At 50.0% G+C, this 13,485-nt stretch overlaps 1 protein-coding gene across 7 annotated transcripts in view; it reads right to left on the bottom strand.

Annotated features, from left to right (window-relative positions):
• The window catches only part of RIMBP2 (RIMS binding protein 2), a 1,349,166-nt gene that overhangs the window by 123,774 nt on the left and 1,211,907 nt on the right, over positions 1 to 13,485 (bottom strand). For all 7 annotated transcript variants that reach the window (XM_086942673.1, XM_086942667.1, XM_086942669.1 and 4 more), the window contains one exon: positions 12,237 to 12,340. In XM_086942673.1, the coding sequence (XP_086798799.1) occupies positions 12,237 to 12,340 (104 nt within the window). The remainder of the gene's footprint in view (positions 1 to 12,236; positions 12,341 to 13,485) is intronic.

Below are 13,485 nucleotides of genomic sequence, written 5' to 3'. Positions count from 1 at the left end.
TATTTTGACTTCACTGATTAATTGCATATTTGCGTATTTGCACATATATATAAAATGGACAAAAAATATATGTATTAGCGATACGATATGTAATAGTATGTCTTCTATATCCATTGAGGTACATGTCACGTGAGGGAATTGAATTGTGCACTATCACTTTAAAAATGCCTTCCATTGGTCAGTCCTTGTCGAGTGAACAAGCGGCGGGAGCCGCGAAACGCGTCTCTGACTTTGGGCGAATAAAACATCGTGAAGAAGGAATTTGGGTCCGTGTCCTGCTTTCTGGTCAATGCGCGATTGAGGCGTATGCGCTAGTCTTTCAGGATTCCACGATATATATATATATATATATATATATATATATATATATATATATATATATATATATATTTATACATATATATATCTCCCCCAAAAATTTTTACAACAGGAGCACCTCAGCTTAGCGGGTCGGGGCCCATCACATAGAAGCTCTCGTGAGGCCCGGGTACCGATGGAGAGAGCGGTGCTTCACGTCCTGAGCTGTCACCAGGTGAGGTGAGGTATGCACCTGTAAACCATGGGTGACATCTATATCCTTGTGACATCTCTACAATTCGAGACAACAAGTGTATGTAGGTTGTATTCGTTAGAACCACTAATTTAACTTTTATTCTTCACTTACACTAGCACTTCTTTGCTAGGCTTGCAGTAGCAATTTACACCTAGGTTCTGAGGAAGGCCTTGATCATAACTTGATTGATATGGCTGAAACATGTAGACCTGTTTTATAGGACTAGTGCAGTTACCATTTTTCATACTGCACTTGCACTGTTTTTAGTTTTGGCACCTAGAGATACCTAATAAATCTTTTCTCGTTTGGTAGTCAATTTTAAATCACTTCACATTTCATCACATGCACTGCAACCATCACCCCAAAAGAAGAGCTTGCGCCATCTCTCATGGATTTTAGGTAATCCTCTAGTTTGACAAAATCAAAACATCCCTGAGCTCCTCCCTGAGGGTTGTAGCCCTTGGTTGCACTAGGCGTTGCAACTAAGAAGAGATCCCAGATGATGACATGCCACCTCGTTGGGTGATGGGATTCCGTCCTCTTTAAAGGACTTCCCTCTCTTGTAATTGAGCACAGAACAATACAGGCTTATCTGAAAGAAACCGGTTAGTATTAGATTCCTTACCTTAGAATATTTCCAGGCGTCAGACTGGATCTGGAAAATTTTGCGTAGCAGTACCCTTGTGCGTCGGTAGGCATGGTCTGCGGCTCCGCGTCCGTCGTCTGCACCGGGATGACGTCGCTGGAGAACTTAGACGCCGCCCTCGCGCGATGACGTCAGTTCTTCTTTTTTCCACGCCAGCAAGCGCAGATCTGGAAAAAGTTGTACCCTTTGTCAATTTTTGACAAACTTTTTCGATCCTTTTTGATCATTTTTCGAAGTCTATCGACTCCGGTGCCGTTAGGGATGCCCGGGTTCAAACCCTGCGTTGACTGCAACTGACTGATATCGGTTACCGACCCCCATCGCCGGTGCCTTCACTGTCTGGACCCCGACCACGACGACAAGTCCTGCTCCGACTGCCCGCGCCGCTCGAGGTCCCGGTTCGCGAAGAGGTCGAGGGACCGGTCGCGTGGTCGAAGTCATCATAGCTCCAGGAGTCGTCACCAGTCTTCGTGCTCGAAGTCCTCAGGTAAGAGGCACAAGAAGTCGAAGACGCGTCATCGCTCTTCTGACTCCCCCCGACCCTCGTGGGGACACCGACTCTACCGGAGCCGCAGGCGTCGTGGCCTGCTCCATACCCGCCGGAGGAGATCGAGGTGTTCTTCACGGCCATGAGGTCACTCAGTCCTCTGTCGGGTTCTGCCGGGTGCTTCTGTCCCGGCGCCGTCGGCGACTTTGGTCCCGATGCCGCAGGGCCCCGCCGGCTCCAGATCCGGGTCGCCGCCGGTCGACCTCAAGACCTCGCCGGCGCCGACCCCCAGGGTGTCGCCTCCGGCGCCGTCCCAGGACGACGTCCTCCCTGGTCCTACCCTCGATTCGGGTCCGGCGTCGGAGCGGCGCCACTCAGCGCCGCTCTCGATGCCGATGGGAGATTTCTATTTCTATGACCCGGCCACATCCTTTGACCCTGAGTATCAGGAGATGGGTGGCGAGGCGGATTGGGAGGGGTCCGAGGACCCTCTGGCACGTGAATGCCAGTCTTCTCAGGACTGGACAGGTGAGCTTGGGGAGGCCAGTGGTCTGGACACTTTGGCCGACACTGGTTTTGTCTCCCCTCCTACCGTGGCTATGGAGGAGAGGGCTGCCTATAGCGTGGTGCTGACGCGGTCTGCCAAGGCCTTGGGTCTTGAGTTCCCCGTCGCGGCCGTGAGGACTAACCTCCTCACTGAGGTCCTTAAACCGCAGGCAAGCTCGGCTGAGCCTCTGCTGCCGTTTAATTCGGCCTTGTCAGACGTTCTTCTGGGCACTTGGTCCAAGCCCGCTATGGTACGCCTGTAGATAGTAACGTGGCCAGGCGCCACCTCCGGCTCCGGGCGACCCTTGCTTCCTGTCCACCAACCCCACCCCGAGAGTCTGGTCATCCAGGCCTCTAACTCCCAGACCGCATTCCCGACGGCTCCACCCAAGCTGAAATCCAAGAGGTATGAGCAATACGGGAGAAAGGTATTCTCCTCCCTGAGTTTGGGGTTGCTGTCAGTCAACACCGCGTGTCTCTTGGGCTGTTACACCCACTCTCTGTGGGACACGGTTGTGGAAGTGCTGCAATAATGTCCGGAGGGGGTTCGGACTAAACTCGCCTAAGCCCTTGCGGAGGGTCGAGATGCGACACGGTATTCCATCCGGTGTGGGCTGGATACCACTGACTCACTGGTACCAGTTTTCATTATTATATTTCTGTTATGTGGTTTCCTACCAGTAGGGGTTTCCTGCTGTACAAACGCTATACTTAAACTAGGTAGAATGCCCTTAGCTTGGGAAAAAGTAACATACACTACACACATTTTCTAATAACATGACTGTCATGTCATATGAGGAGGATAAAGTAGTTGAAGAATCAACTAGAGCCAGGAGTGTTTGAATGGGTAAATATGATGTCAGTGAGTACCATGATGTGTGCAGGCCCAACAATGACAATACCGATAAATGCAATGCCGACGTATGCCATAACCTATGCCCATATGACAATGTCAATTCTCATAAATATAATGTCGATGCATGTCATTATCTACGGCTGCACAACAGCAATGATTTAGGCAGTAGCAATGTCTGCCATAATCCATGTACAAACGACAATGTTGTTACCAGCAAAACCGATGTCAATGTATGTCATGATCTAGGATTGCAAAAGCATGTCAGTATCGGTAAAAACAATACCAGTGTACGCTATGACAACTGTACACAAGCTATTGAGAAAGTCGATAAAAATGACACCAATAACGAGTTCCAGTGAACTTGTACCATTGCTCTCGGATTTACCCATGGTGACCGCCCCATTAACCCCATGTCAGAGATAAGTGATCAGACAGGCCTTGCGACCCTTACCATGCCAATCAAATAACAGGTCACAGGTGGGGGTCTCAATGCAAAGGTAAATGCACATCCAGGGAATACCTTCATCCATCCCACCGATAGTTTCACCACAAACCGGTCCACTGCAGTTGTCTCCAATTAAACACATTTGGCCAAAGGCTCGCGTTCCCAAAAAATGCCACATGTGGATAGAAACACTCAGCGAAACAGGATATGACATACACACCACACGTAGTGATCACGCATTCCTCATGCCGTAAATCTGGACACATACACATTGGCCCACACTAGCTCTCCGCGAGGTCGAGAGCCATCTAGGTCCTTCTCAAGATGCCCAACCATAATGATTTACAACTGTAATTCCTTTTAAGAATGCAGAAATCGGTTTATGGTACTTCACAAGATATGTAAGATGTTCACTTCATCACTTGTTACTTTAAGAATCATTCTGAGGACCGATTTAATTCACTGTATCTATAAAAGATTTACATTTCAGCGCTAAGAAGTCTCGGAGCTTTAACTCCCTACAGAGGGTGTTAAAATAGAAATGATCACAAGGCATATCATATGTCATATTAGGACTAGTGAATTGGAACTTAACAGGTTAAATACTTCCGAGTTATTTAAGGTGAAATAATTTTAGAGATGTTTTTTCTTTTAGGTATCAACACTTCTAAAGAGCAGCTACAAAGTCCAGCTTGAAGAACAGGCAGAGTGAGGATATACAGTGTCTCTGTTTCTCTCTTATCCCACTCCCCTTTTCTTGGTCTACTGCTGACAAGCATATATTCTTTGTATGGTTTCGTAACTGGTTCAAGAAATTGGATCTGGTTTGCCAGGTTAGTGCAAGTGTAACACCCATTTATAGGAGGAGACATTATCAAACACTCTACGTCCTGAGACAACAATGACCTTTGGTTCTCTCTTTTCACTAGCTAAAGGGATTGGGTCCAGAGAATGCCCCACCCCATAAAACCTACCTATATATATATATATATATATATATATATATATATATATATATATATATATATATATATATATATATATATATATATATATATATCGGTGATAGGACGAGTGATGTGTCTGAATTAGCACTCTGTAAGAAGTTTACTTTAAATATCTGAAAGAGACACGTTAGTGATAGATTCCTTACCTTCGAATATCCCCAGGCGTCAGACTGGATCCAGAAACTTTTGCGTAGCAGTACCCCTGCGCGTCGGTAGGCGTCGTCTGCGGCTCCGCGTCTGTCGTGGGCGCCGTGATGACGTTGTCGGAGTACTTAGACGCGGCCTCCGCGTGCTGACGTCAGTTCTTCTTTTTTCCGCGCCAGCAAGCGCAGATCTAGAAAAAACAGTACTTCTAGTCACTTTTTGACTAACTTTTTGGATCATTTTGATCATCTTTTCGTAGTCGTTCAACTCCGATCGGTGCCATAGGGATGCCCGGCTTTAAGCACTGTGAGGATTGCGACCGCACGATGTCGGTCACGGATCCTCACCACCTGTGCCTAATTTGTCTAGGCGTCGACCACGACGACAAGGCCTGCTCCGACTGCCGGGCCGTCTCTTCAAAAGCCAGGCGGGAGCGGTCCCGCAGGCGACTCGAACTCCGGCAGTCGGTCCTGCGCCGCGAGAGGTCCCGGTCCCATGGGAGGTCGAGGGACAGGTCGCGGGCTCAGAGCCACCGCAGCTCCGAGAGTCGGCACCACTCCTCCGGGTCGAAGTCGTCGTCAGGTAAGAAGCACAAAAGTCAAAGAGGCGTCATCGCTCTTCTGACTCCCCCCGACGCTCGCGCGACACGGTCGGGGGTTCGAGTGATACAGCAGCCGCCGCGTCCAGCTCCACACCCTCCGGTCCCTGGGCGAGACGCGACGCCGGGGGAGATCGAGCGCTTCCTCATGGCCATGAGGTCCTTCTCTCCGACGGGCTCCGCGGGGCCTTTGGGCCCAGCGGATCCGTCTGGGGCCCCTAGCGGGTCGGGGGCTTCGGCCCGATGCCGTCGAGTGCTTCGGCCCCGACACCACCGGCGCTGCAGGGCCCGGCGCCGCAGGGCCCCACGGTCCCGACGCCGCCGGCGCCGCAGGGCCCGGCGCCGCAGGGCCCAACGGTCCCAACGCCGCCGGCGCCGCGGGACCCCACTGGACCCTCTTCGGGATCTGGGTCCATCAGGTATCGCCTCCGGCGCCGTCCCCGATGCCTCCCTCGCTCCGGTTCCGACGTCGGAACGGCGCCGCTGGGCGCCGCTCTCGACGGCGCTTGGGGAGTTTTACTTCAATGAAACGGCCCCATTAATTGACAACCCTGAGTATCAGGAGATGGGTGATGAGGAGTGTTGGGAGGGGTCTGAGGACCCTCTGACCCGAGAGTGTCAGTCTCAAGAGGACTGGACAGGTGACCTTGGGGATGCCAGTGTTCTGGACACCTCTCCAGACACTGGTTTTGTCTCGCCTCCTACCGTGGCTTCGGAGGAGGGGGCGACCTACAGTGTGGTGTTGATGAGAGCTGCCAAGGCCTTGGGCCTTGAGCTCCCCGTCGCGGCCGTGAGGACTAACCTCCTCACAGAGGTCCTTAAACCGCAGTCATGCCCGACAGAGCCTCTGCTGCCGTTTAATGAGGCCTTGACCGACGTTCTTTTGGGCACTTGGTCCAAGCCCGCTACGGGTTCGCCCGTGGATAGGAACGTGGCCAGACGCCACCGCCCGGCCCGGGCGACCCAGTTTTCCTGTCCACCCACCCCACCCCCGAGAGCCTGGTCATCCAGGCGTCCACTTCCCAGACCGCATTCCCGTCAGCTCCGCCGGACAGGGAATCCAAGAGGTACGAGATGTACGGTAAAAAGGTCTTCTCCTCCCTTAGTCTGGGACTGCGGTCTTCCAACACCGCATGCCTCTTGGGCCGCTACACCCACTCTCTGTGGGATACGGTCGCGGAATTGCTGCCAGAGTGTCCGTTGGAGGTACGGGCCAAACTCGGCCAAGCCCTTGTGGAGGGCCGGGATGCAGCCAGATATTCTATCCGGTGTGGGCTGGATACCACCGACTCACTAGGTAGAGCGATGGCAACGATGGTGGTGATTAGACGCCGCACCTGGTTGAGGTCCGCCAACTTTTTGGCAGATGTTCAAAACACATTGATGGACATGCCGTTTGATGACCGTCGCCTTTTTTGGCGACAAGGCAGACCATGCGCTTGAGCGCTTTAAGGACTCCAGGGCTACGGCCAAGTCCTTGGGCCTCTCGGCCCCACGCCACCAAATGGGTGCCTTTCGCTCCTTTCGTGGCCAAGGAAGGGGTGCCCCCACACGTGCTGCCAGCCACACGCCGCAGACTACCATCCAGCGTGGTGGCGGCCGTGGAAATCGCCGTGGAGGCGGTCGAGGACAACGGCGAGGCCAGTCCACACCCTCCCCTGCAGCATCCGCCTCTAAACCCTCCTAGTCCGTGCTTTTCGGCCCATGTGATGCCAGTGGGGGGCAGTGTTCGCCATCACCACTCTCACTGGCGCACTGTCACTTCGGACAGGTGGGTGCTGCAGATCGTCCAAAGGGGCTACTCCCTCCCCTTCGAGACAACTCGTCAAGCCATGCCACCGCAACACCACTGCGTATCGGGGCATCATTTACGGCTTCTGCAGGAGGAAGTTTCGGCCCTCTTGGCCAAGGGGGCCATCAAGCGCGTTCCTGGGCCAGAAGTAGGACGTGGTTGCTACTCCCACTACTTTCTGGTACCCAAGAAGGGCAAAGGGGGCCTACGCCCTATCTTGGACCTACGGAACGTCAACTACTTCCTCCGGAAGGAGAAGTTCAAGATGCTGACTCTGGCTCAGGTCTTAGCTGCCCTGGACCCAGGAGACTGGATGGTAGCGTTGGACTTGCAGGACGCTTATTTCCACATCCCCGTCCTGCCGGCCCACCGGCGTTACCTGCGGTTCACGGTAGGCCACGAGCACTTTCAGTTTACCGTGCTCCCCTTCGGCCTTACCAGCGCCACACGGGTGTTCACGAAGGTGATGGCGGTGGTCGCAGCTCATCTGCGCAGGCTAGGGCTTTCAGTCTTCCCCTACCTCGACGACTGTTTGTTGAAGGCGGGCTCGCCCCAGACAGTCGTCAGCCACCTCCAGACGACGGCAGACCTCTTGCACCAGCTGGGGTTCTCCATCAATGTGCCGAAGTCACACCTGTGCCCCTCTCAGAAGCTCCTTTTCATCGGAGGGGTTCTCGACTCTGCGCAGTTTCGGGTTTACCCACCTGAACAGCGGGTTCGGGATATACAGGCTCTGATTCCAATCTTTCAGCCTTTATCCCGAGTTTCGGTCAGGTTGACGCTGCGGCTTCTGGGGCTGATGGCTTCCTGCATCCTTCTGGTGCATCACGCCCGTTGGCGGATGCAGGCTCTGCAATGGGACCTGAAGTTTCAGTGGGCCCAGCATCAGGGCAACCTGTCCGACCATGCCCTGATCTCGGAGGGCACTGCGGAACAGCTGCAGTGGTGGCTCACGGACGGCGATTGGGTCAGCGGCAGATCCCTCTCCCTTCCCCAACCGGAGCACGTAGATGTGACGGACGTGTCCCTCCAGGGCTGGGGAGGCCACATGGGAGAAGCGGAGATCAGAGGCCTCTGGTCTCCGGCGGAGTCCCAGCTCCATATCAACCTTTTGGAGCTGCGGGCGATTTGTCTTGCACTGAAGGCATTGCTCCCCTCTGTCCGAGGGAATATAGTGCAGGTGTTCACGGACAACAACACCGCCATGTGGTAATGCAACAAACAGGGCGGGGTGGGGTCGTGGACCCTCTGCCAGGAGGCTCTGCGCCTCTGGCAATGGCTGGAACATCAGGGCGTGTCACTGGTGGTTCAACACCTGGCAGGTTCTCTGAACGCCAGGGCGGACGAACTCAGCCGCCGGTGCATGATGGAACACGAATGGCGTCTGAACTCGGACGTGGCGCAAGGTCTCTTTCTGCAGTGGGGAGAGCCTTGGTTAGATCTATTCGCCACCGAAGAGAACGCGCAATGTCATCAGTTCTGCGTGTTGGAATTTCCAAGGCGGCACTCGCTCTGAGACGCTTTTCGTCGCGAGTGGAGTTGCGGTCTGTTGTACGCCTTTCCGCCTATACCACTTATGCCCAGAGTGCTGAAGAAGATCAGGCACGACCGGGCACAAGTCATCCTTGTGGCTCCGGACTGGGCACGAAGGTACTGGTATCCCGAGCTCATCAGTATGTCAGTCGATCCCCCGGTTTGTCTGCCTCTTCAGGAGGACCTTCTGTCGCAGCAGCAGGGGACGGTCCTCCACCCGAACCTGTCCAGTCTCCACCTCCATGCTTGGAGATTGAGCGGCGACAGTTGAGGCCATTTGACTTGCCTCCTGAAGTCTGTAACATCATTCTGCCAGCCCGGCGTCCCTCCACAAAGTCGGTATACGCCTGCAGGTGGAACAGATTTGTGGCATGGTGCACAGCAAAGGCTGTGGATCCTCTCTCTGCCCCTCTTTCTGAGGTTCTTCTCTTTCTTCTTTCTCTTGCCCAGCAAGGCTCTGCTCTGGGCCATATCAAGGGCTACCTTTCTGCTCTTTCAGCCTTTTTGAGGCTGTCTGATCAACCTTCTTTGTTCAAGTCCCCTATTGTTAATCGATTCGTGTAAGGCATCACTCATATGTTCCCTCCTGTGCCCTTTGTGATGCCTCAGTGGGACTTGAACTTGGTTCTTACTTTTCTGATGTGCGCTCCCTTCGAGCCACTTCACAACTGTCCTCTTCGCCTTCTTACTTTGAAAACTGCCTTCCTGATGGCCATCACCTCTGCCAGGAGAGTTAGTGAGCTCCAGGCTCTATCCTGTAAAACTCCTTTCCTTTCAGTCCATCTGCCAGGAGAGTGAGTGAGCTCCAGGCTCTATCCTGTAAACCTCCTTTCCTTTCAGTCCATCCGGACAAGGTTGGGTTGCGGACAAGGCCCTCTTTCCTACCCAAGGTAGTCACGGCCTTCCACATCGGGCATTCCATCACCTTGCCCACCTTCTTTCCGCCTCTGCATCCCTCGAGAGAAGAAGAGAGGCTCCACCGTCTGGACCCAAAACGTGCGCTCTCGTTCTATCTGGATCGCACACGCCAGTTCCGGGTGGATGACCAACTCTTTGTTGGTTACGTGGGCGCTAAGAAGGGGAAAGCGGTGCAGAAGCGGACCATCTCGCGGTAGATCATCTTGTGTATCCAGGCGTGTTACTCCTTGGCAAAGAAGGAACCCCCTGTTGGGCTGAGGGCTCATTCCACTCGGGCCACGGCGACTACAACTGCCTTGGGCCGAGGAGTGCCCTTGCAGGACATTTGCCAGGCAGCTACGTGGGCCTCGCTGCACACGTTTGCGAGACACTATTGCCTGGACAGCCAAGTTCGGAGGGATGGCTTCTTTGGCCGTTCCGTCCTCCAGGACTTTTTGGTGTGATTATTGGTTCGCAGACCCACCACCGGGGTTGGTATTGCTGGGGTATCTCTTCTAAGGTAAGGAATCTATCACTAACTTGTCTCTTTCAGATGCACAAGTTACTACTTGTGTAACGATATATCTGTAAGAGACATTAGTTAGTGATAGATTCCTTACCGACCCACCCATCCTCCCCGTTCTGCGAACCGATATTTAGCGTTAAGGTCATCCCCTTTCAGGGCCCTAGTTTTAAGGCACCAGTGTTGGTTTTTATCAAAGCTCTGCGTTTCTGGTGCGGAAAAGCTGTGTCTAAGAACTGACATCAGCACGCGGAGGCGGCGTCTAAGTACTCCGACGACGTCATCACGGCTCCCACGGCGCCGACGACGGACACGGAGCCGCAGACGATGCCTACCGACGCGCAGGGGTACTGATACGCAAACGTTTTCGGATCCAGTCTGACGCCTGGGGATAATCTAAGGTAAGGAATCTATCACTAACTAATGTCTCTTACAGATATATCGTTACACAAGTAGTAACTTGTGCAATGGGTAATCTTGTCCATCGGCCAAGTCTTCTACCTCCTGCATCACTGGTCATTGGTGACTTCCTTGGAGTCTTCTGCCTATGACACTGGTAACTAGTGCCCCCTAGTCACCTCTTATCATACTAATACATAGTAATCTCTTTAGAGCCTTCGAGGTGTAAAAGCAGTGTTCGATAGTAACCCCACTGGATCATTCTACATCCTATGACTCTGGCCAGAACTGGCCTCTCCAAACCACTGTCCTCCTGCAGTGCTGCTCCGTACTAACCTTTAGTAATCTCATTCATGCCTGTCGTCGGTAACATTAGCACTGCTTGTACTTTTGTACCCGATGAGTCTGAAGGCTGCTGTTGTATGTGTATACCCTTAAGTTATTAGATTGTTTAGTATTCTAAGTTCTTTATTCTAAGTTCCTATTCTGATGCGTTGCTGTTCAGGCATTCTTATCTGAATACCGGACTGAGCAGCAACACATCAGAAGCTCTGCTTTCTTTGTGGATTCTTTTATTGACTTTGACTGTGTTAAAACCTGTTTTTGATGATAGGATTGTTTCATTAAAAAATATTGAAGATGATAAATATGAAAGTTCAATTGATGGCTGTGTTAAAAAAAATGTTGAGAAAAGATACAAATTGAAATCAAAAATTCCTGTTGGAATGAAAGAATATGCATCTGGAGATTGGGTCATTATTAAAAACCTAAAAAGGTGCATATGGGAGAATCCAAATATAGAACACCACAACAGATTGTAAGAGTCACACGTTCGTCAGTTATGATTAAAAAAAAGTTGGTGGAATAAGAGTGCTATTATTAAAATTAAACCAGTTCAAAAAGACATTATTAAAAAGAAAATACGTGAAACAGAAAATGTGAAGAGTTCATCATTTTTGTGTTTTGAAAAGTATCCTTGTGATAAATTAAAAAAATCATCAAATGTGCATTCTGATATTTCTGATAGTGAAGAGCAAATTATTCAAAATGAAAGTCTGGAACACAACTGTAATGCTTATAATCAACAAGATGTTTGCAATGAGTTTAATGTTGATGCTAATGATATTCAAAAGGACATTAATTGTAATTCAAAATGTAATTCTGATTTGATTAATGGAAAAAGAAATATTGTAACTCCAGCAAGATTCAAAGATTATTATTTGTATTAATTGCATTTTTCGTTTATGGAAAGCAGATGTTGTATGTGTATACCCTTAAGGTATTAGATTGTTTAGTATTCTTCATTCTTTATTCTAAGTTCCTATTCTGATGCGTTGCTGTTCAGGCATTCTTATCTGAATACCAGACTGAGCAGCAACACATCAGAAGCTCCGCTTTCTTTGTGGATTCTTTTATTGACTTATCTCTTCAATAAATTCAACTTAAAGAACATCTACTTTTATGTTGTATTTGCTTACAACAGAAGCCTTCCCAGAGTAGACGTGGCTTTCCACTGAGAATTCAAGAGTAAGTCACATGTACTCACTAAAAGTTCTTTGTGAATTAGGCTTCTTAGAGTTAAGAAATCAGACAAAGCCTTGAAAAAAAATTTGAACCAGAAAAAGAAACCGCAAAACCGTACAGAGTGTATGTGACGCACCTCCCTCAACACAAAGGACAACAATCTCTTTCATCTCCAGTCAGCGAGTTTAAAACAATGGAATGTGTAAGAACTGTTTCTTAGTAAACTAATGTTTCGGACATCAGTGCATACATCACAGTGCAGAAAAAATGGCTTTTGAATGGCTACCTCTACGTCGACGTTGGGGGAGCTCTCTCTGGGGTCGTAGTCGTAGAGCGCGACCATCCTTCTCGTTGACACCGAATGCTGCCGTCCACTCCTCCTGTTTCGCTCTGTTTCAGTGACAAAGATGGAGACATGGCAATAATTAGGGTTAATTTAAGTAAAGGTATTGTGTTATATTTCAGAAGACTTTGTCTTGGGTAGTCAATGTATTGTCATGAAGAGACTTGATACATGTGAAACGTACAGATGATCACAAAAATTGTTTGCAAACCGCAAATCCTGTAAATATCTTGTCTTAATTAGGTTGGATGTAATATCTTATACATGCATCTTATACCAAATGCATTAATTGTTTTCTGCATTGAAAAGATGTGTTCCCCATGAAACTCGACACACTAGGCAACCTTACAACATCTCCTTATGGAAGGATTTCACCTTAGAATCACCCCCCCTTCCTCTTGCACCCTCCTCTTAACTCACCACAGTATCACGTGAATGATGCCATTATCATTGACCACTTGTGTCAACAACATTGAATTGTTCTGTACTGTTTGTACATTTTACTTTTTTCTTCTTCAGGGAAAAAAAATGTGGAGAATTTGCAGATACACAGTTTTTCTTGTTCCATGATTCTAAGATAAAAACTATTTGCGTAAGAGTTGGGACGAGATTCCTGTGCGGCTGTTAAATTTTCATGAACAACATATATATCTTATCCTCCGGCATACACCAGATACAGGCTGCCAACGCCTTCATAACAGAGACTCTTTTGTTTAAAGAAAGTAATGAGTTGTATTGTATTTGACTTGTAGGTATCCCACTGCTAAAGCACTGGTGTTGCCTTAAGACATCTTACTCCTGTGTCTGGGCAAAACAGTGGGTTGTAGGTCACAAATTCTGGTTTCATTTTGTACAACTACCGCCGTCCTCATTTTAGCAAACTTTCCATTGGCTACACAGGTTGAGTTGTAAAACATTTGGAGAGGTTCAATGTTTCGAAAGGCCATCATTCCACCAGATTCCTTAAGTGAACTACTTCCTAGACATATCCACAAAATGTTTCTTCAGCAACAGAGTGTCATGGGCGCTAAGTGGAGCTGTTCAGCGCCAGCCTCAAAGTCACAATATGTAGGCAGAAGTAATGAAGAGTTATATAGGGAGCCACGTGCAATGGTGATATAAGATCGATCAAACTCTCCCGCCTCTGAACTCTTGTGATCTTGGTGGCGATGGATGGCCCATCACTGACCCC

This window comes from Lissotriton vulgaris, chromosome 11, assembly GCF_964263255.1.
Source record: "Lissotriton vulgaris chromosome 11, aLisVul1.2, whole genome shotgun sequence".
NCBI lineage: Eukaryota > Metazoa > Chordata > Amphibia > Caudata > Salamandridae > Lissotriton > Lissotriton vulgaris.
This window is presented reverse-complemented; position numbering and strand designations above follow the sequence as displayed.